The 24,290-nt window shown below is 45.3% G+C and overlaps 1 protein-coding gene across 2 annotated transcripts in view; it reads left to right on the top strand.

Moving 5' to 3' along the window:
• Positions 1 to 24,290, top strand: part of LOC139763053 (tyrosine-protein kinase receptor-like) — a 1,458,433-nt gene that overhangs the window by 1,193,962 nt on the left and 240,181 nt on the right. For both annotated transcript variants that reach the window (XM_071688765.1, XM_071688676.1), the window contains exon 19: positions 2,201 to 2,331. In XM_071688765.1, coding sequence (XP_071544866.1) covers positions 2,201 to 2,331 — 131 coding nt within the window. The remainder of the gene's footprint in view (positions 1 to 2,200; positions 2,332 to 24,290) is intronic.

Below are 24,290 nucleotides of genomic sequence, written 5' to 3'. Positions count from 1 at the left end.
CGGGATGACATCTGATGAAAGGCATGTGGTTTAAAGTTATTGAAAATGGTATTGCCACACTGAAGCATACCAAATGTTCTGTGAGGGAAGGAAATATATAGTATTGTGGATAAAGGTCCGGGCATGAGTGATAGAACCCCAGGCTAATATGTGAATAGAACACTGTTTGAATATAAAAGGGTAGAGAGAGAGAGAGAGAGAGAGAGAGAGAGAGAGAGAGAGAGAGAGAGAGAGAGAGAGAGAGGAAATAAATGGATGAGAGTATAAATTTTTCAGCCCCTCTGACCACAAATATATGACCCTTCGGGTAAACAACGGGGCTGTTAAACCTAATGGTCGTATCATTCGTACTCTTGGAACGTACCGTCGTGCTCATGGCCCGTATGGTCGTGCTCGAAGATCCTACTGCTGGATTTAAACCACGACTTTAGGTGATGTCCGTCTGTCGTGATCATCAACTGTAATTTAGTATTTACATTAACTTACCCCCAGAGAAGCATGACCTTCACTTTGGAACCTTGTGTGGCGCAGTGGCCTGGTTGATCCTGATACCCTCTATATTATGGCAGCAATTAACGTTCTCTCCGCCTTTTAATTGACGACGCAGCTAAAAAATCTTAGCAGGAGGGTTGCAGAGTTAATAGAGCTGTTAGAAGTGAATGGTGGGCAGCGACCATCATATTTCCTCTTGACTTTGTCGTAGATGAAGCCGGCAGTGTTATAGTGGGACGTTTATTTTGGTAGTTTATGAAGTGATATGTTCTCTCGTGCTGGACCAGGCACCCACCTTTGTAGGCGTGGTGCACACACACACACACACATACCACTCAAGATGGTGCATGAAGCATCAATACGAGCACTTCATATGAGCTATGGTTATGTTGTTAGTAAAGGGGGATTTCAGGAATTTAGGGCCTTATGCTGACAGAGGGCCGTGGAGACTCAAGTCCTTAGTGTGTACAGGAAATAATGTGTGTAGAAGTATGTAAATGAACACACTTAGGATGAAAGAGACGAATACCATCATTACTGGATCTTGTTTTCATACTATGATGGAAATTGAGAATGTGGGATACGATACACCACCCACTGGAAAAAAGAATATACCATGAAATGCCTCAAGTTTGATTGTAGACCAGACTCATGGAGGAGGTATATAATTGTGGAAAGTAAACAGAACTCAAGTTATGTCATGAAATGAATTGGGAAATGTAGATCAGTAGCTAGGGACCAAGGGCACTGTGGTGGATGGATCTGTTAAATGAATAATGGAGTGTAGGAACATGGGTGTCTCAGGCCTCATGTACAGAGGAGGTGTTTCGAATGAGGGAGGAGTGTCCAATACAAGATGTTCGAAAAGCGAACGAACATCGTGATGCACTGTGACGTAAATATAGACCGGCCAATTTTGAATTTTTCCTTTCGGAGTGACCTTAAATTTCAACTTGCTCTGCTGATAACGAGTTATGATTCTAATTGATGTGAACGCTGATAGCAGACCAGGTCGGTGATACAGCCACCCACCTGCCTGCCTGCGTGGCTGGCTTGTTACCATGTCCTGTGGACCACGTCAGACCACATGCGTGTGTACTAAAGTGGTCAGTGTTGTCATAACTCCAAAATGATGCTGACTTAAGTCGGATGTATTGTGTGATATGGACGCTGTGTGATGCATTAAAGTTCGTATATGGTTAAAAGTTATTCTGTCTAAGTCATTGTCCAGAATCATGTATATCGTGATTGTGCAGCATTAAGGGCTCCTTGTAGGGGAATCCTGCAACTTTAGGGCTGTAGTCGACGTAGGATGAGAGAAGTGAGGGATCCGTTTGGAGAAGGAGTCGGTCCTCAACGAGACTGTACTGCTCCTCGCATGTTGAGGTTGATACAGCCTTGCTGAAGATGACTCCCCACTCTGTGTAGCCACTAGCAATCTGGCAACACCCTTTCTTGTATATACCTACATCGTGTGTGTGTGTGTGCGTGTGTGTGTATGTGCAAAACTCGATATGTTCTGAGCCCTAGCTATCACAATATTGACTGTGATATGTGTTAGCCACATGTAGACTTACCCAGGTGTATACTAAGTCAGGTGTATAGTAGGAGGTAACCCAGGTATACTAAATCAGGTGTACAATAAGACCTGAGCCAGGTGTAGAGTAAGACTCAGCCATGTACTAAAAGGGTGCTGTACCTTCTGCAGGAGGGAACGCGTACTCCGACCCAGACCATCACGGCGAGGGCGGCTACAGCTTCGTCAGCGGCGACTTCCCTCAGGTGACGGTGGGCATCCACAAGGGGCCTGGCGTCGTCTTCATCATCCCCGCAGTCATGGTGAGTAGACCCTCAACCCTCCCTCCCCGTGTTACGTCTGTGACACTTCATGGTAACGCCATCACCATGGTACCCCAGAGTCATGTTACCCCAGAACTATGGTACCCCATCACCATGGTACCCCCATCATCATGGTACCCCAGAGTCATGCTACCCCAGAACTTTGGTACCCTATCACTATGGTATCCCAGAGCCATGGTACCCCATCACCATGGTACCCCATCACCATGGTACCCCAGAGTCATGCTACCCCAGAACTTTGGTACCCTATCACTATGGTACCCCATCACCATGGTACCCCATCATCATGGTACCCCAGAGTCATGCTACCCCAGAACTTTGGTACCCTATCACTATGGTATCCCAGAGCCATGGTACCCCAAGACCCGCTAGGACGAATCCCCAAGCCGTTGGTACTAATGTTCTAGTTGATGATGGTGGTGTATTAGACGTTGGTAAGTGGTGTTGTGTACGTTGGTATTGATACTGCAGCCGTCAGCGAGACTGACCCACCTGTTTGCAGTAATGCCTCGTCCACTGAGATAAATGACGTCTCTCCCGTTAGTTATGGTGTCCTACCCATTCGGTAGTGATGTCCCACCCGTTGATGTTTTGATGTCTTATACCTGTTGGTGGCGATGGGTCTCGCATCTTCGTTCGCGGTGATGTTCCAACCGTTGAACCTGATAACTCGTGTTTGTGCTGCAACCATCAAGTCTGATGCTCTCAGCTCGCTAGTAATGATGGATCTCCCTCTTCGTGTTAGTGTTGATGCGTCAGCCCCTGGTATTGATACAGGGTCGGATAATTATCCCCAGCAACCTCACCTTATCTGTATATCTTGGTAAGACTCCCCTGGGGACGGGGGTCGGTTAGTGCCGTGTGGACGAGGCAGCCGACCCTCACGTAAGCCCTGGCTCCATCACCAGCTGATGGTCCAGGAGTTGCACGGGATCGCGGTAAGCCATGGTAACACACGGGGGAGCGCTGCTTGCCATTGCTGCCCAGCTGCCAGCAGGCATTGAGGTGGTGGGTCATTAACGCGGATGTGGAGGTAGATAGATGCGGTCAACAGTACACAAACACACAGGTTAAAGCCTGGGGCGTGTGATGCACCAGTAAGGCATGACGCTGGTTTTCAATGAGGGGAGTGGAGGAGTGGGTCAGCCATGCCAGGGTGACAGTGACTCTCCCACAGGGAGGGTCAGTCATACCAGGGTAGCCACTGACTACCACAGGGTGGGTCAGCCATACCAAGGTGGCCAGACTCTCCCATATGGTGAGTTAACCATTCCGTCGTGACCACTAGTTCTCACGGGGAAGGTGAGCCATATGGAGGGTGAAGAACACCAGGGTGGGGCCACGGGGTCTCTCAAGAGGCAGTAAGGCCCCAGGGGGTTGCACGAGTACAAGGCATGGTTGGCAGTCGTGTGAGCCATGTCTTTAAGAATGATACTGCGTATCCCTCAACGGTTTCCCTACCGTGCCAACGCCCGCTTGGGCCCTGAACACTGCAGGACCGTAGTCCTGTCATGACACTGACGACCCATGCTCTGCCTTCAGGGTAATACTGCATCCATCAGTACTGATGCTGCAGGTCGCTGGCACCACCAGTGTGCCGCCTCCAGCTACCACTTCTGCATATTTCAGTATTTACTTTTTCTTGTTTGTTTAAGCTGCCAGACGTGCATGTCACGTGTTCTTATAGACCCACACGTGTGGGAGGTTCACGCCACCTCTCCCTCCTAGCTCGTTGCGTCTGCTTTTATCTCCTCTCTTTCTCTCTCTCTCCCTGCCTTTATCTCTATTCTCATCGCTGTTTTTATCATACTTTTCTTTACCCCTTTCCCTACCTCTGATCGTTCCTTTGTCTCTTTCATTCTCTCTCTCTCTCTCTCTCTCTCTCTCTCTCTCTCTCTCTCTCTCTCTCTCTCTCTCTCTCTCTCTCTCCTAAACATGAGCTGATATTCATTTTCTGAGCCATAAACCCGTTTCCTGGTTTCATAAAAAAGTTGATGATGGTGTTCTATTGATGATGATGAAAGGGTCGTGCCAGTATAGTGGGGCGGATGGTTTACTGTAAGGGTAGAGGGTATTATGGGAGAGCGGTGTTGTGGGCATTGTGGAGGAGGGGTGTTTTCAGTGTTGTGGGGGAGGGGTATTTTCAGTGTTGTGGAGGAGGGGTGTTTTCAGTGTTGTGGAGGAGGGGTGTTTTCAGTGTTGTGGAGGAGGGGTGTTTTCAGTGTTGTGGAGGAGGGGTGTTTTCAGTGTTGGGGAGGGGTGTTTTCAGTGTTGTGGAGGAGGGGTGTTGTGAGCATTGTGGAGGAGGGGTGTTTTCAGTGTTGTGGGGGAGGGTGTACTGCAGGAGAGGGTGTTATAATGCCCTGAGTGTACGTGAATGCAGCACAACACCAGCTCAGACCACAGTCTTCATTGTCGGCTGTAATTCCTGCACTGGTTTTGGATGGAGCAGCTACTGAGGTTTCTCTCTCTCTCTCTCTCTCTCTCTCTCTCTCTCTCTCTCTCTCTCTCTCTCTCTCTCTCTATCTATCTCTCAGAGGAGGTATGTTGCTGGTACTAACCACCTTGGGGATCGTGAGGGTCAGCGATGGCTGTCAATTATCACTCATTTCGACCAGGTAGCTTTTTTTTTTTCTCTCTGCCTCAAGAAGAAGGGGTAGACCGAACTGGAGGTGGAAGGATGAAGTGAAAGATGGTTTGAGTGACCGGAGCCTGAACGTTCACGAGGGTGTAAAGCATGAACGGGATAAAGCCATGTGACATACAGGGAGCGACGTGCTCTCATGTGGCATATGAAGCGGTCAGGAAAGGCCACAGGAGGTTTGTGGGGTTGGCTGAGGACAGGGGCCTCTGGGATTCGGTGCACTATACATGGGAGCTCCAGTATGACTGTGGGCAAATGGGGCCGTTTCATTGGTTGTTCCTAGCGCTGCCATGCTACGCGGGAAATGGCAAACAAGTAGGGAAAGACAAAAGAAAACTGTGGACCCTGGTTGTGGATAGGGAGCTATGGTGTCGGTGCATTACATATGACAGCTAGACACTAAGTGTGAGTAAGTGAGGCCTTTGTGCGTTCCTGGCGCTACCTCGCCAACGCGGGAAACTGCGGTAAAGTAATTGGAGGAAACTGTGTTGAAGTATGAAGGAATGTTATATATATATATATATATATATATATATATATATATATATATATATATATATATATATATATATATATATAATAATTTTATTTATTATACTTTTTCGTTGTCTCCTGCGTTAGCGAGGTAGCTCAAGAAAACAGACGAAAGAATGGCCCAACCCATCCACTTACGCATGTATATATACATACACGCCCACATACGCACATATACATACCTTTACATTTCAACGTATAGATACATATACATATAGAAGCATATGCATATATACACATATACATATTCATACTTGCTGTCTTCATCCATTCCCGGTGATTTACCTACATTAACCAGTGTATTTGGGAACGTTAAGTTTACATCTAGTCCATTATCCCCTTCAGGTGGTAATTTGCGTCCATTTATTTCCTGTCTCGCCAGAGAAAAAGAAAAATGTTAACTCGGAAAGCAGGCAGGACATTGAACACGAGGGGAGAATGTGGGGCAAGATAATGTTAAACGCGGAATAAACACGTTGAGGTGGAACTCTTATCTAATTTTCTCCAACACTGTCTGAACCTGTCAATTCTGTGGACAGCTCGTTGTCGTCACGTCGGTGAGATTGTACTGTCTCGTGTGTCTGATGACGTACAGATTGAAAGTCCCAAAAGTCACCAGACTTTACGCCTTCTCCCGATTCATGATCGTGACGCATTCAAGGGCCTCCTGCCCAGGGTCGAGCATGGCATAGGTTCGAATCCTGGGTAGGTACGGCACTCGGTCCATAGTCAGCCCAGCTGTTCATCCACCCCTAAGGGTTGGTCGATAAAATGGGTATCTGGCTCAGACTAGGATGGATATATATATATATATATATATATATATATATATATATATATATATATATATATATATATATTATATATATATATAGCATTCCCGCCTGTTACACAGGGGTCCCGGGTTCTATCCTGGCTGTTGGAGGTTTGTATGTTTGTTTATTCGTATGTATATATCCTTCTCCCGATTCCTCAAGAAACTTTGAATCGCCACCACATGAATAGGATGAACCACTTTGACAATTGGATGCAACTATTCAGTAAAGCGGCGCTAAATCTGTTCGAGGAGTGTAGAGCAAATGTTTTGCAACGTGCCCGTCGAGAACTCTTCACCTCAAAAGAGTTGAAGATCGCGAGTTTATTGTTCTATGTATAGTGTTTCGTGATGGAGAAGTGACTGACGAACACACCACCTTCAGAAGACCAGATGCACTTCACCGGGCCAGATGGATGTCAGAGTTACTATATTCCATGCGACTCTGCATGCTTGTGGAACTAATTCACCAGCTGCCACCACCTGGCACAATCACGACAAGGAAATAAGTATGAAAAGTAAGGGACTTTATCTTTGCCACCCTAATCTGAAATTCTTCTGTGAACGCACCATGACACGACTTAAAGCTGTTCCAGCGTCCGCTGTAGTGTGGGGCAGTAAACGCGTTCACCTCAAGAGTCCAATACGTGCATTTCAAGAGCATCTCTGAGCCGGTGCCTCTTACGCTTTTCAGCAACCAGGTGCTAGCAGAAGACCGTATCCTAGGAATCAAACCAGACAATGAATTGTCCAGACCACGAGAAGTCATCGGAATGAGATTTGGGAAGCCCTAAATTTTCATCTACGGTCCCTCTCTCAACATCACTTGCTGACTTGGTTCAACGCAACTCCTGGTTCACATTTCGCGCTCTTCAGCTCGATCCAAAACTCCTGACCAGTTTAAGACTCAAGTGTCTACTGCGTTCCAGGCATTCATCAATGACTGTGCTGAGCGTAGAGTCAAACTGTGATCAGAATATCTTTCATCTGTCCTGCTCGAGGGTCGTACCGTCGTGCTCAAGGATTGAGCTTTCGTCGTCAGTTTTAGTTACCCACATGTTCATGGGGCGCACAGTCATGCTCAAGGGTCGTCCCGTCTCCTCAAAGGTCGAACCGTCGTTCTCAGGGGTCGTACCGTCGTGCTCAAGGGTCGTAACGTCGAGCTCTAGGGGTGACTGTACAGAATCTAAGTCTCCCAGAATCTTTACCTTTTGACAAGGTAGAATTTAGATCGAGACGTGATCCATTCATTACTAAAGGAAGAGTCTTTTTTTTTTAGTTCTTTTCGTTAAGAAATTACGTCACGGCTGATGACACTACATATAAGCACTGTCATTAGCAGCTACACTGTATTGATTTCTTTTTTAATATACAATGTTTGAGAGCTCTATGCATATTATCTTTTGAATGAAAAGTTGTTTTATCTCGAGGGATGGGGGATAAACAGTAGTGCCCACGCATCCCTTGCGTGTCACAGAAGACGACCCTTAGTAGGGGCGGAAGGGAACTGGAAATTCCATCCTCTTGTATTATCACTCTCGAAAAGTAGGAACAGAAGAAGGAGCCAAGAGAGATTTTTCTTTTTTTCGCGAAGATCCAGTCATCTGTTCCTGACATTACCTGGATGATGCAACAGACATTCGCGGGTATTAAGAAAAAATGGAAAAAAAGAAGAAAATAGGCACAAGCTTCCTTTTTAGATTTGGGAAATAATGAGAAATGGAAAGATAAAGTTTTTCTGTCCCTCTTATTCATAGTTTGCTCATTTTTCTGTATAATGAATCTTATTTCGTGAAGGTTCATCTCTCTCCGGCAGCTGCTGAGGCGCTGAACCTTTCCCTGCTGGGGTTCACTAATAAACAAGTTTGTTTGGGTTAAAGTAAACTCTTTCAACTTGATTAAAACTTTGGGAAAAGTTTTCCTAGAGTGAGACGGCTTAAGGAGGCCTGTAAGGGGCAAGTCATGGCGCTTGTAACATCTGTTGCCCTTTAGATGTATAAAGATTGGCCACGTCCACCGCTGGCTCGGGCATCTGTCAGTGGCGCCTAGTTCTGTGGTGTGCCAGTGCTGGCTGAGGTCGGGTGTGTGTATCTCTTAAGGATACGGGCGCATTTTGCGTGACGTCTGTGTGATGCATATGACGTCCATGGGTCTGTTATTCTTACACCTTTTACCTCAGGATTTCTGTAGGTGTTTGTGTGGTTCTCTGTCCATCTCGTCAATGTTCACCGCACTTCTTGGCAGTCTGCGATTCCTCTCTGGTTCTTCCTCTTGCATGTCTCGGTTGTTCTCCTTCTTCCTCTTGCATGTCTGTTGTTCTTCTTCTTCGGGAGACTTGACCCGGCGAACTGACCTTTCCAGCGAGATCTAGTTGGTTAAATTGTAATCATCCTCCCTCTCTCGTGCAGAGCTCTGTAGCTTCCCTCCTCCTCCCTCTGCCTCAGCTGTGCAAGGAGCAGCCTTATGGTACGAGTCCCTGACCTGCTGTGCAGGGAGGAGCTTTATGGTACGAATCCCTGACCTGGACCCACACGTGCATGCCAGGCCCGTGTGAGAAAGGACCCTGATGGGATCTGAGCAACACAGGATAATGGCGAGGCCATAGGAATACCATAATACTGTGAGAGGTGGGTAGTGATTGATTGCCTGCTTGAGGGAGAACCCAGGTGGTCTGGGTGGCTGGTGGTGGTTGCGTGGTTACAGGAGAAGCCAGACGAACGGAGGGAGGGAGAGAGGGAGTTGGCTGGTTGTGTTTTTAGACGACATTTCACGGTGTAACTGGCTGACCACAGCTGAGGGAGTGGATATTGGACTTTGACGCCTCGAGAGGCTTATAACGATTAAGTTGGAAGAAAAAGAATATATGTAGGTTTGAGGCAGGGGTGTGTGATGTCTCCATGGTTGTTTAATTTGTTTATGGATGGGGTTGTTAGGGAGGTGAATGCAAGAGTTTTGGAAAGAGGGGCAAGTATGAAGTCTGTTGGGGATGAGAGAGCTTGGGAAGTGAGTCAGTTGTTGTTCGCTGATGATACAGCGCTGGTGGCTGATTCATGTGAGAAACTGCAGAAGCTGGTGACCGAGTTTGGTAAAGTGTGTGAAAGAAGAAAGTTAAGAGTAAATGTGAATAAGAGCAAGGTTATTAGGTACAGTAGGGTTGAGGGTCAAGTCAGTTGGGAGGTAAGTTTGAATGGAGAAAAACTGGAGGAAGTAAAGTGTTTTAGATATCTGGGAGTGGATCTGGCAGCGGATGGAACCATGGAAGCGGAAGTGGATCATAGGGTGGGGGAGGGGGCGAAAATTCTGGGAGCCTTGAAGAATGTGTGGAAGTCGAGAACATTATCTCGGAAAGCAAAAATGGGTATGTTGGAAGGAATAGTGGTTCCAACAATGTTGTATGGTTGCGAGGCGTGGGCTATGGATAGAGTTGTGCGCAGGAGGATGGATGTGCTGGAAATGAGATGTTTGAGGACAATGTGTGGTGTGAGGTGGTTTGATCGAGTAAGTGACGTAAGGGTAAGAGAGATGTGTGGAAATAAAAAGAGCGTGGTTGAGAGGGCAGAAGAGGGTGTTTTGAAATGGTTTGGGCACATGGAGAGAATGAGTGAGGAAAGATTGACCAAGAGGATATATGTGTCGGAGGTGGAGGGAACGAGAAGTGGGAGACCAAATTGGAGGTGGAAAGATGGAGTGAAAAAGATTTTGTGTGATCGGGGCCTGAACATGCAGGAGAGTGAAAGGAGGGCAAGGAATAGAGTGAATTGGATCGATGTGGTATACCGGGGTTGACGTGCTGTCAGTGGATTAAATCAGGGCATGTGAAGCGTCTGGGGTAAACCATGGAAAGCTGTGTGTGGAAAGCTGTATATACATGTGTATGGGGGTGGGTTGGGCCATTTCTTTCGTCTGTTTCCTTGCGCTACCTCGCAAACGCGGGAGACAGCGGCAAAAAAAAAATGTGAATGTAGGTTTGCGGCAGGGGTGTGTGATGTCTCCATGGTTGTTTAATTTGTTTATGGATGGGGTTGTTAGGGAGGTAAATGCAAGAGTTTTGGAAAGAGGGGCAAGTATGAAGTCTGTTGGGGATGAGAGAGCTTGGGAAGTGAGTCAGTTGTTGTTCGCTGATGATACAGCGCTGGTGGCTGATTCATGTGAGAAACTGCAGAAGCTGGTGACTGAGTTTGGTAAAGTGTGTGGAAGAAGAAAGTTAAGAGTAAATGTGAATAAGAGCAAGGTTATTAGGTACAGTAGGGTTGAGGGTCAAGTCAATTGGGAGGTGAGTTTGAATGGAGAAAAACTGGAGGAAGTGAAGTGTTTTAGATATCTGGGAGTGGATCTGGCAGCGGATGGAACCATGGAAGCGGAAGTGGATCATAGGGTGGGGGAGGGGGCGAAAATTCTGGGGGCCTTGAAGAATGTGTGGAAGTCAAGAACATTATCTCGGAAAGCAAAAATGGGTATGTTTGAAGGAATAGTGGTTCCAACAATGTTGTATGGTTGCGAGGCGTGGGCTATGGATAGAGTTGTGCGCAGGAGGATGGATGTGCTGGAAATGAGATGTTTGAGGACAATGTGTGGTGTGAGGTGGTTTGATCGAGTGAGTAACGTAAGGGTAAGAGAGATGTGTGGAAATAAAAAGAGCGTGGTTGAGAGAGCAGAAGAGGGTGTTTTGAAGTGGTTTGGGCACATGGAGAGAATGAGTGAGGAAAGATTGACCAAGAGGATATATGTGTCGGAGGTGGAGGGAACAAGGAGAAGAGGGAGACCAAATTGGAGGTGGAAAGATGGAGTGAAAAAGATTTTGTGTGATCGGGGCCTGAACATGCAGGAGGGTGAAAGGAGGGCAAGGAATAGAGTGAATTGGAGCGATGTGGTATACCGGGGTTGACGTGCTGTCAGTGGATTGAATCAAGGCATGTGAAGCGTCTGGGGTAAACCATGGAAAGCTGTGTAGGTATGTATATTTGCGTGTGTGGATGTATGTATATACATGTGTATGGGGGGGGTTGGGCCATTTCTTTCGTCTGTTTCCTTGCGCTACCTCGCAAACGCGGGAGACAGCGACAAATTATAAAAAAAAAAAAAAAAAAAAAAAAAAAATATATATATATATATTATGCATAATTATGCATAATCCACACATACACACATATATATATGTGTGTATATATATATATATATATATATATATATATATATATATATACACACATATATATGTGTGTATGTGTGGATTATGCATAATTATGCATGCATGTACTTCAAGAGACGTGAAGAGATTTGTTTATGGTAGTTTATCATTTACTTCTCAGGAGAGAGAAAAAAAATGAAATGCAAAGTAGTTCTCGAGCCGAGAGGCCGTAGAGGCTGTGGAAGCCGTCCAGACCAGACCAGCAGCTCCATCATGTCTCCCACGCACCATCACCAAGCTGCATTCCTGGAAAGGATTGCTTCCAGTCAGAGCCAGTTTAATCTTCGATGGGTTTTTACCTGTCCTCTTTATTCTGTAGTGCTAATAATGGTCAGAGTTCGATATTACCCCCACTGAACACGACGGGACGACACTGGAGCACGACGAGACGACCCAGGAGCACGACGAGACGACCCTGGAGCACAACGGGACGACACTGGAGCACGACTAGACGACCCTGGAGCACGACGGGACGACACTGGAGCACAACGGGACGACACTGGAGCACGATAGGATGACTTTTAAACCTAAGGGGACGACCCTTGAGTATGACTAAATGACCCATGGATATGATAGAAGTCAAAGATAAGGCCAAGGGTCGTATCTTCGTGTTGAAGCGTTGCACTGTACGTGCTCAAGAGTCGTGCCGTCGTAATAACACCATCGTGTTGAGGGAATTGATGGTACTGGTATCAGACGGTATCGACAACCGTGGCTGTTGGCCTTCAAGAGTGACGGACGGTAATGACCCCAGCATGATGCGACAGGTAGTTAACAGGTCAGTGATGACTCTTCTCAGCAGTCGGTGCGTATGTCTCGTAATGAGGCACGGGGCCCATGTCCTCAGTCGTAATAGATACGCATATATTCCATGTCAGCCGCGTGGCATGGGCAACCGAGTGCCCAAATCGAGGTCATCCCATTAATGATGTGTACTAAGGCGACGGCGTCTGCTTGGGGGGTATTCGCTGGGGCACTTCCATAAATCGTCTTCTACGATCAGCAGTGATGGCTTACCAGACTATAAACACCATCGGTTTATTCTCTTTAACGACACAATTACCCCTGGCTGCTCCTGACCATCCCGGCACCAGGGAAGGACGAGAGGTTTCAGTGGTTCATCGAGGATCAAATGCGACACTTAACCTCACAGGTATGACAGTGTACGTTCGTATCGTGCCTGTTGGGAATCGTTGGTCAAAGGCCATACAAGACAGGATAGCTTGAGAGGCATGTGTGTGTGTGTGTGTGTGTGTGTGTGTGTTGGAGAGAGAGAGAGAGAGAGAGAGAGAGAGAGAGAGAGAGAGAGAGAGAGAGAGATGAAAGACAGGAGGAGCTCGGAAGGATAAGCATTAATGAATAAAGTGCTGGGAAGGAGGGTTAGGAGGTTGGAGGGAGGAAGACATGGACAGAGAAGGGGAAGCCGACGAAAGGGAAGCTGGAGGAGAAAGAAGGAGAGGTGGGACAACAAGGAGGAAGAAGGGTAGCACAAGGAGGACTGTGATCTAGAGAGAGAGAGAGAGAGAGAGAGAGAGAGATGACAGGAGCGGGAAGGGAGCAGCTGAACCAGGAGGTAAGAGGAGGATGAAGGGGAAGCTGAACCAGATGAGGAGGAGGGAAGGGAATCGAGGAAGAGGATCAGCGAGTCCCACAGGAGGACAACCGTGAAGTGGGTGTACCCGGCGTGGACGCTCTCAACCTGCCCGCACCTCCGTCATGTTTATCTTCATCTCTTGGTTCCTTTGTTCTCTCTCTCTCTCTCTCTCTCTCTCTCTCTCTCTCTCTCTCTCTCTCTCTCTCTCTCTTTGAGTACCGTGCTTCACTCTTTGTTTTGTTTTATTTCGTTATTTGTTCCTCTCTCTCTCTCTCTCTCTCTCTCTCTCTCTCTCTCTCTCTCTCTCTCTCTCTCTCTCTCTCTCTCTCATGACCCATACCTTTACACACCTTCTCTTCTGCTACCCTGAGTGTGGGTCAGGTGATGCTTGCCAGTCATAGGCGTTTGCTGTCTCATGGTGTCCTTGACTATGATACCTCCAGAGTGTCTCGTGAACCGCCCGTCTCACCCACAGTAGTCAGCACCTCCTGATATCCCTGATCGTTGAGGAAATAGCTGCTCTCGTATCACCCGTACTGCCTTATATTCCTGGTAATTCCCCGGAGTAGTACATCTCTGGGGGCAACACGCTCAGAGACGAGGGTGTCCCACCTCCCATGTGCCCTTTGAAGTGCCTCATCCTCTGCAACCCCCTGATACGTCGCCCGCTCTACCTCCCCAGTGAAGCTTGCTTTCAGCTCCCTCTCCATGAGCGCTTTTTTTTTTCTCCTCCCTCCTCCGTTCCTTCTGGAGGAGCCTCATGGGGCATACTTCCCACTGGGTGATCATCCATAGAGATCTCTAAGGGCCAATTCTCTAGCCTCGTGGGACCATCTCTACTCCTCCAGGGGCCCTGTCTACCTCACGGCTACATCTACACCACCCAGCTTACCTTCCCTCTCCAAAACATCGTCTCTAGTCCACCCCGTCCGTCTCTCCCACACTGTTTCCCTCACAGACCCGGCTCTCTCCTCCCACATACTCTCTATCTCAGCAAGCAAAACTTACCCACCCTTGGTCCACGTTGTACCCACTGCGACCTCCGTAGTAGTCTCATGGCAATAAGGCGTTTCGACCAGTTCCGAGAGCACGTAATTATCTGCCATTCCAAACCATCTCGTGCACTGCTCTCCGGAAGGAGTTTCTCTACAGTAAAAAGTTCCATCAGTCTTTCGCTCTCTGCTTACAGAAGCCGATAACAATGGCCCACGTACTCACTTCTTATATATACCACCACATGTCGGACATAAGCTAAACATGCCTGTCTGCTCTCGTGACCCAACACCAGGCTTGGTCTAACTAAAGCCATCGACCTCGCTGACCAAACCGTATTTACCCGCGAGGAAAAAAAACTTCTTGAGAGACTATGAAAGACCAAGTAGCTGTAGTATATTGTGTACTATGATCATTTTAGGCTAAAGAGACATCAGTGTTGGAAGGCACGGAACTCGTACCACACAATGTGGTGGTGTAACTGTCAGAATACGCCTAGGATACAGATACATGAGGCAAGTCGCGAGAAATCATGATCCTTCCAAATGCCTACTCTGTTCTGCACCTGATGAACATAAACTGCGACACCTCGTCAGCGAATGTCTTCCGAAATCGGTGAATTTCAGCCTCAATACTTAATATGTCGACAGCTTTGTGATAATCTCTAGTATTATCCTTGAAGACATTCTGACGCTGACCAAATTCGTCATGCCTTGAGTAATGTGAACACTTGTGTAATCATGTCCAGTACAAGCACGTTCTGTAACTTCAATGTCCAGCGATTCATGTGTACCTGAAACCCTCGCCTTATTACTGTGAATGTTAACAACGTGTCCTGGACCAGTGTCTTATGTAAGTGTATGCCCAACATGTACCTTTGACCTCTCCTGCTGCTACCGGTGTTACTTTGACCTTGTATACTGCTATCGATGTTACATTGACCTCGTATACTGCTATCAGTGTCCTGTAACATATACATACGGTTCAGTGTCCTGTATATGTGTGACGTATTCTAAAGTTGCTTTGTATTACACAGATATTGTTCCTTCAGTTGCTGACAGTGTCAATGACTATCCTGTATTCTTATCATCCGTATCCTTACAGTCCTGTATCCTATACAATTTGGATTTCATGCATTCCTAGATTTTCGGACCCACCTGTCACCCTCTGTCGACGCACTCTACGTACGCTCTGTACTGGCTTCCACCTACCCCTCGATATGTGTCCTTCACCCCATACTCTCACTGTAATGCTTCGTCTGTGTTGTCTCTCCCACACACCATCCGGCTACCCCCTCCCACACACCTTCCCTCCACCACCTGGCCCATCTGTCCCCTCCCACACACCTTCCCTCCACCACCTGGCCCATCTGCTCCCACACACCTTCCTTCCAGGCCCATAAAGGAGCTAGGGAGCGGGGGGGCTGAGCCTGACCCTAAGTTAATATTGTCTGAAGCTTCCGTATCCCTGAGGGATCTGGCTGGCTTGTGTGCCCGGGGATTGGCAGGGTCTTCCCTGTCAAATTTGTAATCGGCTTTTTCCCTTGCAAGATTTGAACTCCGCTCGTCTTCAGGGATCTGAATTCCGCTTGTGTTGAGGGATGTGAACTCTCCTGGTGTTAATAGATATGAACGCTGTGTTGAGAGGTTTGGATTGTATTTGTGTATTGAGAGATTTGGTATCTACTTGCGTATACTCAACAAACTTGTACCTCTGAAGTTTGAACACTCGCCTTACTCCCCCCCTCTTGCCTTTATACACTGGCTCTATACACGCAGTCTGCCAGTCGTCAGGCACATCATTATGATCCATACATACATTGAATATCCTTACCAGCCAATCAACAACACAGTTACCGTCACCCCCCCCCCCTTCCTTAATAAACTCAACTGCAATACCCTCCACTCCAGGCGCCTTGCCACATTTCATCTTACGCAAGGCTTTCACCCTCTCTTCAGAACCACCAGGCCCCAGAACCCCCAGGCCTCAGCATCCCCAGAGACCCCAGCACCCCCAGAGGCGCCTCTGTCCCGTGACTAGACGGAAGCGGAAGTGTTTCTTAACAGACAATTTCCCATCATTAGCGTCACAGCTGCCAGCTCTGACCCGCTCACGTCGTCCACACTCCACAGTGGCGACGGCTGCGACAACCATTGCCATCTTGGGCTAAAAGAAAACGGAGTATGAGGATATGAATGAGGAAATTATAATCAGAGCTCCACAGGTGTGTGTGTGTGTGTGGACGTGAGTCTTTTGAGATAGATGGGTAATTATAGGAAGAGGGATAGACGAAAAGGAGGAGGAGAATTCAACACCATTGCCGACAAGGAAAGGATGGGTTTTCCTAACGACCAGTTTTCGTGTGAGTGGTCCCCACACCGAGACTATGTGAAGCCACAGATAGATACCCTGATCATTACACATATATTTTCCCAGCATATATCATATTCCCGCCAAGGAGTTGTATGCTACTAAGCCTGTGAATTGAAACAATAATTTAGTCTTTTTTTTCATCTCTTGGGATTGGAAGGTAAAAAAGTCCCTGAGCAGGATTCCGGTAAGACCTCTTGAGCATGATGGTTTGGCCTTTGACCTGATGATTAAGGTCAGGCCAGGCCATCATCGTCGTGGTGCCGTCGTAATCATGGGATTTAACGCTGCCTGTTTGGTGATAACAGCGATCTCTTCTTAATTAGGATTGTCTTCCATGGGAATGGGATATTGAATACTTCAAATGAAGCTTCATATTTTTCACTATTGCTCTCATGGAGAGACTGTGATAGCGGTCACATTAGAATACAGAATTCTCTCTTCAAGTGACTGTCCGCACGAACATTGATTACATTAGCAGGAGAGTCGTATAAAGCGTGATGGATAGAGGCGTGTCACAAACCAGGGTACGCCTGTGATGGAACATATGTCACAGTCACTGTTCATGTTGCTCTTATGTCACACGATCAGTTCATCTTCTTCCCATGTCACATCTTTAAAGTGTTCATGTTCTTCCTACTACATCACAGAGTGTGTTCACCCTACCTCATGCAGAGACATTGAGTTGCACACGTCACACTTGATTCCTCGTCATGAAAGATACAGATGAATGCCCAGCAGCCGAGTTCTCCTTGTGGAGAACATGGGTGTCGTTTGATCATTCGCACGACATGGATAATTGTGATGGAGGACTGCAGATGGTGACACAGCTCCGCATGATATGGTTCCTCGAGTACACACAGCAGGCTCCAGCCACTCATGATGGTCAGGCTACGGAATGGCGTTTCACTATCGAGAGCTAACTCTTGGATCGAAGTCAGGTGGAGGAAACGGCAAAAAAAAGCACCGGGATCCTGGCAGTCGCTGTCTGGTGTCTCGCCCCAGCACTAAGGAAGCTGGTAGGGAGGGAGCGTCAGACTTCCTTTATGTGACGTTCCATAGCCTAGTGAGGGATTTAATGCCACTCTCGAGGCACTTGGTAGCACTACTGGGCGTAATGAAGCCCTGAAGTGACCCCAGTTTAACGTAGCTTTATTTTCGCTTTACCGTACCAGTTTCTTCACTTTAGCGTACTTATATCCTCACCTTAACGTACCTGTATCCTCGCCTTAACGTACCTGTATCCTCGCCTTAACGTACCTGTATCCTCGCCTTAACTTACCTGTATCCTCACCTTAACGTACCTGTATGATCGCCTTAACGTACCCGTACTTTCACTGTAATGTACCATTGTCTTCCCTGTAACATACGTCTGGCCTCGCTCTAACGCACCTGTACCCTCGTCATTACTGAATCTGACGCAAGACAGGAATGTTTCCGATTCTCGCCTATGAATTTTTATTCAAGATCAAGAGGGCGATTTTTTTTTCCTCATAGTTTGAGCTTGTACTATCATCACTTGATGGGTTTCTGGTCTGTTGTGGTCAGCAATTTAGTCGATAATAGTGACAAGAAGTAATTAGTGGTTATTAACTAATGTCCCAGGGGAAAAGTGATTAGTAGCTGTTTGATTAATGGTCCAGTGAAAGGATTAATTTATAGGTGTATCATCAATGGGTTGTGGAGAATAGATTAGCAGGTATTAAACTGATTATCCCGTATCTCTTAAGTGGATGACGAAGTAGAGTGATTTGTAGTCGATTAATTCATCGTCCCAAGGTGGATTAATTGGTGATTTATAATGATGAATGTGAGGCAGTTATGGTCTTCATGAGCAGATAAAACTTTTATTTCACCGAAGAATTTAGTAATTCGTGTCCCTGTTATTCGGGAATTGTGTATTTTGAATGGAAAGACTGAACAGCTTGTGGAGATGTATGGGGAAAAGGACTGGTGATTGTGAATACCTGGTTTGAACAGAGGGAAATGCACAAGTATACGTATGAGAGTAGGAAAGACGGTCACCGGGCATCATTGGTTATTACTGATTGAAATGCAAAAGCCTTGTGGGAGCAAGCTAAGCTGTGGGAGTGGAAGAGAAGGTATTTAGGTAAGCAGTGCTGGCATGTGCGAGAGATGTGTGTGGCATGTTTATTTTGGTGGGTGAACCGTTGGAAAGGGTATTAAGCGGATGGGAAAGGTATTAATTGGTGGGATGATGAAGTAAAGTTACTAATGAAAGAGAAAAGAGAGGTATGCCTACAGGGAAGGAATGCAGATGATTTGGAGGTGTATATGAGGAAACGGCAAGAGGTAAAAGGGGGCAAATGAGAGTTAGGATGAGCGAGTACCAGTAAACTTCAGGGAGAATAAGATGCTGTTTTAGAAGGAGTTAGTGTGCGAAAAACAAGAAAAGAAATAGGAACATAGGTGACGAGGGCATACGGGAATGTGGCAAAAGGTAGTGATGAAATGAGGAAGAGATGGAGTATTTTGAAAGACTTTGATATGTTTCCTGACTGGGTGGCAGATGTAAGGTGTTTGGGTCGGAGTGGTATGCGAAGTGAGAGGGTTATGGAGAGTGGTATGGTGAAGAGCGAACAAGTGGTGAAAGCTGTTCGTAAGATCAAATGTGACAGATCCGCTGGAATATTGGCAGTTGAATTTCTTAAGAAAGGGAGTCACTGTGTTGCTGATCGTTAGTTGGGATTTTCAGTGTATGTATGAAACATGGTGAGGTGTCTTAGGATTGGCAGAATGCATGTATAGTGCCATTGTATAGAGGCAAGGGAGATAGAGATGAGTGTTCAATTTACAGCGGCTATAAGTTTGTTGAGTGTACCTGAAAGATTGCATGAGAGAGTAGCAATTTCTCGAGAGGATGAAGGCATGTATAAAGCATCATACTGATGAGGAACTGAAATTTCAAAAGTGGTGGAGGATGTGTGGATTAGATGTTTACTTTAAAGAGTGTTTGTGAGAAATACTCGGAGAAACGGAATGATATGTATGTGGCATTTATAGATCTCGAGAAAGCATAAGATAGGATTGATAGAAATGTCTTGTGGAAGGTTTTAAGAATATATGGTGTGAGAGGAAAGCCGCAAAAAGCAGTGAAAAGTTTTTATCAAGGATGTAAGGCGTGTGTACGATTAGGATGAGAGTGAATGTTTAAAAGTTAAGGTTGGTGTGCGGCAAGGATGAATGATGTCACCATGGCTATTTATTTTGTTTATAGATGGGGTACCGAGACGGGTAATATAAAATGGTAAGAGAGAAGTGTGGCAATCAAAAGAATGTGGTTGGGAGAGCTGAAGAGTTTTCCTGAACTTGCTTAAACTTATGTTGAGAATCAGTGAGAAATAGTTGACAAAGTGGATAAGAAGTGGAAAACCAAATTGAAGATGGAATGATGGAGTGAAAAGATCTTTGAGTTATCGGGGCCTTAACATGCAAGAGGGAGGAAGGCGTGCACGGGATAGAGTGAATTGGAACGATGTGGAATATAAGGGTTGCCGTGCTGCCAGTGCTGTCAGCGGCCAGGGTCAACCATGGAAAGGTCTGTGGGGGCCTGGATGTGGATAGGGAGCTGTGGTTTCGAAGCATTACACATGACAGCTAGAGAATGGATGAGCGAATGCGGCTTTTCTTCGTCTCTTCTTGGTGCTACCTCGCAAACGCGGGAAACTGCGATCAAGTACGGAGGTATCCTGTTCCTGCGTATGTTGTGCTACCCTTAGTAGTATTTTGCAATCTTCTTTGAATTATTTATTCATGATATTGATGAACTCTCTATACGATTCTGTCAAGAGTGGAGTCTTGATACTTTTATCATTTACCCCCAGCACACGTACCTAGTCACTTGTTATTATCAAGCCCAGCACACGTACCTAGTACACTTTGTGGCCAGAATCCGGCACGTCCTAATGTTTCCCGCCATATCTTAAATCTCCCGGTACGGCAGGAGCTATTTAGATGCCGTAAGTCACCAGCAGTAATAATTCACCGTCGGAAATGTCACACAGCCCGTCAGTTACCCGACACTCACCATGTTAGGAGGTCTGTAATCTAAGCATACAGCTGGCACAGCGCGCGTGATACCCCGTATGTCTGTCTGGCAGCCATGAGCACCGCGGCGTCAGGGAAAGAAATAAGATGCAATTTGTTTTATGTAAAATAATGATTAAGAGGAATATTATGATAATTACAAAATTTTATTTTGGCTTCTGTAGTGGTAGATAAATGGCGAAAACATGTTCACTGCCTAGTTATAGAACTATAGTATTGGCAGAAAACGTAAAGGGGGTTTTTATAGCTAGTAACGAACTTTTTTTTTGTTTATGTATTCCGTTTTTTAAAACAACGTGATTGAATTTGTGATATTCAATTCGTTTTCTTTTAATTCTTTTCAGAGAAAGAAAGAAAGGCTAGAGGCAATGTAAATATAGACTAAGCTGGCATTCTATAAGGTTCCGGGGTAGGTTTTCTGTACTGGTGAGTTACAGGAAGATGTTGTATTGTTTTGATGAGCGGCGGGAGGAATTCAATTGTCCTGTTGAGCTACGAGAGGAATCCTATCGCTTTTGTTCAGCTTCATGAGGAATCCTATTCTTTTAATGAGTGGTGGAAATTTCAGGATTTTGACGAGTTGAAAAAATTAAATTTATTTTTTTGGGATGAGTGACATGAGGAATTTTTGGCACGGAAAAAGAGAAAGAAAAAAAAAAGGTGACTAAAACAAGGGAGATTGAACACCTTCCTAAACCTATTTTTTTTTCCCAGGTATTCACATCTAGTTATGTCGGCGTATGGCGTGTTGGTTGTTTGTTATCCTAGGTAGAATAACGACCCAGATCCTGTTGGTTGGTGTCCACTGCCAACGTGTGCAGCTGGCTGGCAAGCGTTAGGGGTGTGTGTTTGTGTGCGAGTGTGTTTGTGTAACTGGGTAACAACATAACGGGCAAGGTGAAGCTCATCCAATTAGCGTAAAGGTTGTTAGTTGTGCCACACAGATATGAGAAAGCGAGAGACTCCGGTTGTGATTGATACAACAACAGTGCCACATTCAGCTGTTGATGTATAAAGTTGATCAAAGGATGTTCAGGTGAAAACGGGGGAGACTCTGGCTTAGAGTTCAGAATAAAACGTTGTTAATAGAAAACCAGAGAATCATGCACTGAATAGAAAACGAGAGAATCATGCACTAAATAGAAAACGAGAGAATCATGCACTGAATAGAAAACGAGAGAATCATGCACTGAATAGAAAACGAGAGAATCATGCACTAAATAGAAAACCAGAGAATCGTGCACTAAATAGAAAACCAGAGAATCATGCACTAAATAGAAAACCAGAGAATCATGCACTAAATAGAAAACCAGAGAATCATGCACTAAATAGAAAACGAGAGAATCATGCACTAAATAGAAAACGAGAGAATCATGCACTGAATAGAAAACGAGAGATTCATGCACTGAATAGAAAACGAGAGAATCATGCACTGAATAGAAAACCAGAGAATCATGCACTGAATAGAAAACGAGAGAATCATGCACTGAATAGAAAACGAGAGAATCATGCACTGAATAGAAAACGAGAGAATCATGCACTGAATAGAAAACGAGAGAATCATGCACTGAATACTATGGCTGACGGTCATGTCACGTCATGCAGGACAGTGATACCCCCTTCAATAAGCTGGCTGGCAGATAACAAGCTTTCCTTCGTCTATAAAGCTTTAGTAATTGATGGTTTGTTAGTTGGTTGATTACCTGAGGTTTAGGCCCGTTAATGACCAGGGTCATTAAGGCCGTCATCATTAAGTAGTAACCACCACTGGAAAAAGCTTTAACAGTCTCTAGCTGTTAATGATTCGTAGAGCAAGTACACTTAGTGATAACTGAAGTCTTATGATCAATATGATGGCTGTGAGTCTGATGTCGTGAAAGGGTGCAGAAATATCTTTTGTGTCTTCATGAAGTTAAGTAATTCATGGTAGGACCTTTAATCTGGGTGGTGAAGATATACATTGGGAAATGAATTTGGAAAAAAAATAATCTAAATCTGCTTTTTTATTAAAAGAAATGTTGAGCGTTGTCCATTGCAAATCACTAATGAAAAACACAATCATGCAACGTGTGTCCGGTTTTTTTTAAAACAGCCGTTCGTTAATACATATAATACATATAACAATTTAAGTAAAGGTATCTGAAGTTTTAATAAGTGATCGTTGAAACCATCTGAAAAAAAATAAGAATGAAAAAATTTTAGTCATGCGATGTGTGTGTGTGTGTGTGTGTGTGTGTGTGTGTGTGTGTGTGTGTGTGGGTTTTTCAGCTCTTTTATTCACAAAGTTCCCGAAGCACAGAATGAAAATACTGAAGCTCTTATACGTATTCAGGAGTGGGAATCGCTCTGCCTTGTATGAACGACTATATAAATATTCGAGGGGAAAGAAACGGGAATAGGAACTGTAGGAAAGCAGAGCACAAGTGGTAGTGTTGACATAAACCCACCACAGGATTCCAACGAACCGACTCGAACACACACAGTGGTACAGTGACGAAACAGGCAGGATAGTGAATGAAGCAGTAAGACACGCACTTCCTAGAGATAGTGAAATGACTTATAGTCATAGATTTCAGTTATTAAGAGTTAAAACTGGACGAATTTCGTGTTCCCAAGGAATCATAGAGTCGCGGAGACATAAGAAAAAAAAGAAAAGTGTTATACAGGAATATTCACCAGCGTGGTCATCGAACATAGAGGGATCAGAGGCAGTGACGCACGATCATTACAGGATCTGATCTTCACACACAGCAGCGTGGATGTTCACAATATCATACATGATAAACCAACCTGGAAAAAAAATGGTAATTGTATGACGCTTAAGTGAATGCAAAAAAAAAAAAAAGAATGGAAATGAAAAGAGTAGCCCGTGAAATGCAAGCCTAAGCACAGAGAAGATACAATAAACCATGAATGACAAATTTAATTGATGGATATAAGGATAACGTACTAGTCACATTATGTGGGAATTGAAGATGTAAAGAAAAAAGATGGTGATGGGAGACTTGGGAGAGAGAGAGAGAGAGAGATGACCATGGAAACCTGGATAGAACTGGACAGTTTTTGACTGGAAAATTATGAACTAGAAAGTGGAGTTCAGTGCCGGGGAAGCGAGGCCATTGTGATGGAAGGTTCTGTATGAAGAATTGATAGAGAAAGTCTCAGGCCAACAAAGGTGGTACCAGAAATGGGAGAGCTGGGCTACATTAAGAGGTTAAAAGGCCGTAAATATATACCGACCATGGAAGAGAGAAGAGTAAGGGGTGACTTTATCACCTAATGAAGTTTGATGATGATGATAATGGAAATTACAAAGTTAGTGCAACCAGAAGCAATAAGAAGAAGGAAAAAAGAAAGTTATTCGCTAAGAAAGACGCCAAGGTAGAGAAAGCAACTTGTCAATAACAACAAAGATGCAAAGAATTGGTTTTATAGTTAGAATAGTGGGTGGATGGATGGAATAAGTGTGATCAAACTATAAATGCTGACAATAAATGTAAAAAGTTGAATACTTCTTGAAGTTCAGTAGATGTGTGGTGTTATAAGTGTAGAACCTTCTCCCCATACTTTAGAAATAGGAAATAATACACACACACACACACATACACACACACACACACATATATATATGCGTGCACTTACATTGTTAATCTCCTCCGCTGTCGAGAATGCAAGAGCGTCTCATGAGATTCGTCTGCAAATTGATTGAATAAACATGAGGAGCAGCAAGTTG

The sequence above is a fragment of the Panulirus ornatus genome, chromosome 1 (genome assembly GCF_036320965.1).
Source record: "Panulirus ornatus isolate Po-2019 chromosome 1, ASM3632096v1, whole genome shotgun sequence".
Lineage (NCBI taxonomy): Eukaryota > Metazoa > Arthropoda > Malacostraca > Decapoda > Palinuridae > Panulirus > Panulirus ornatus.
This window is presented reverse-complemented; position numbering and strand designations above follow the sequence as displayed.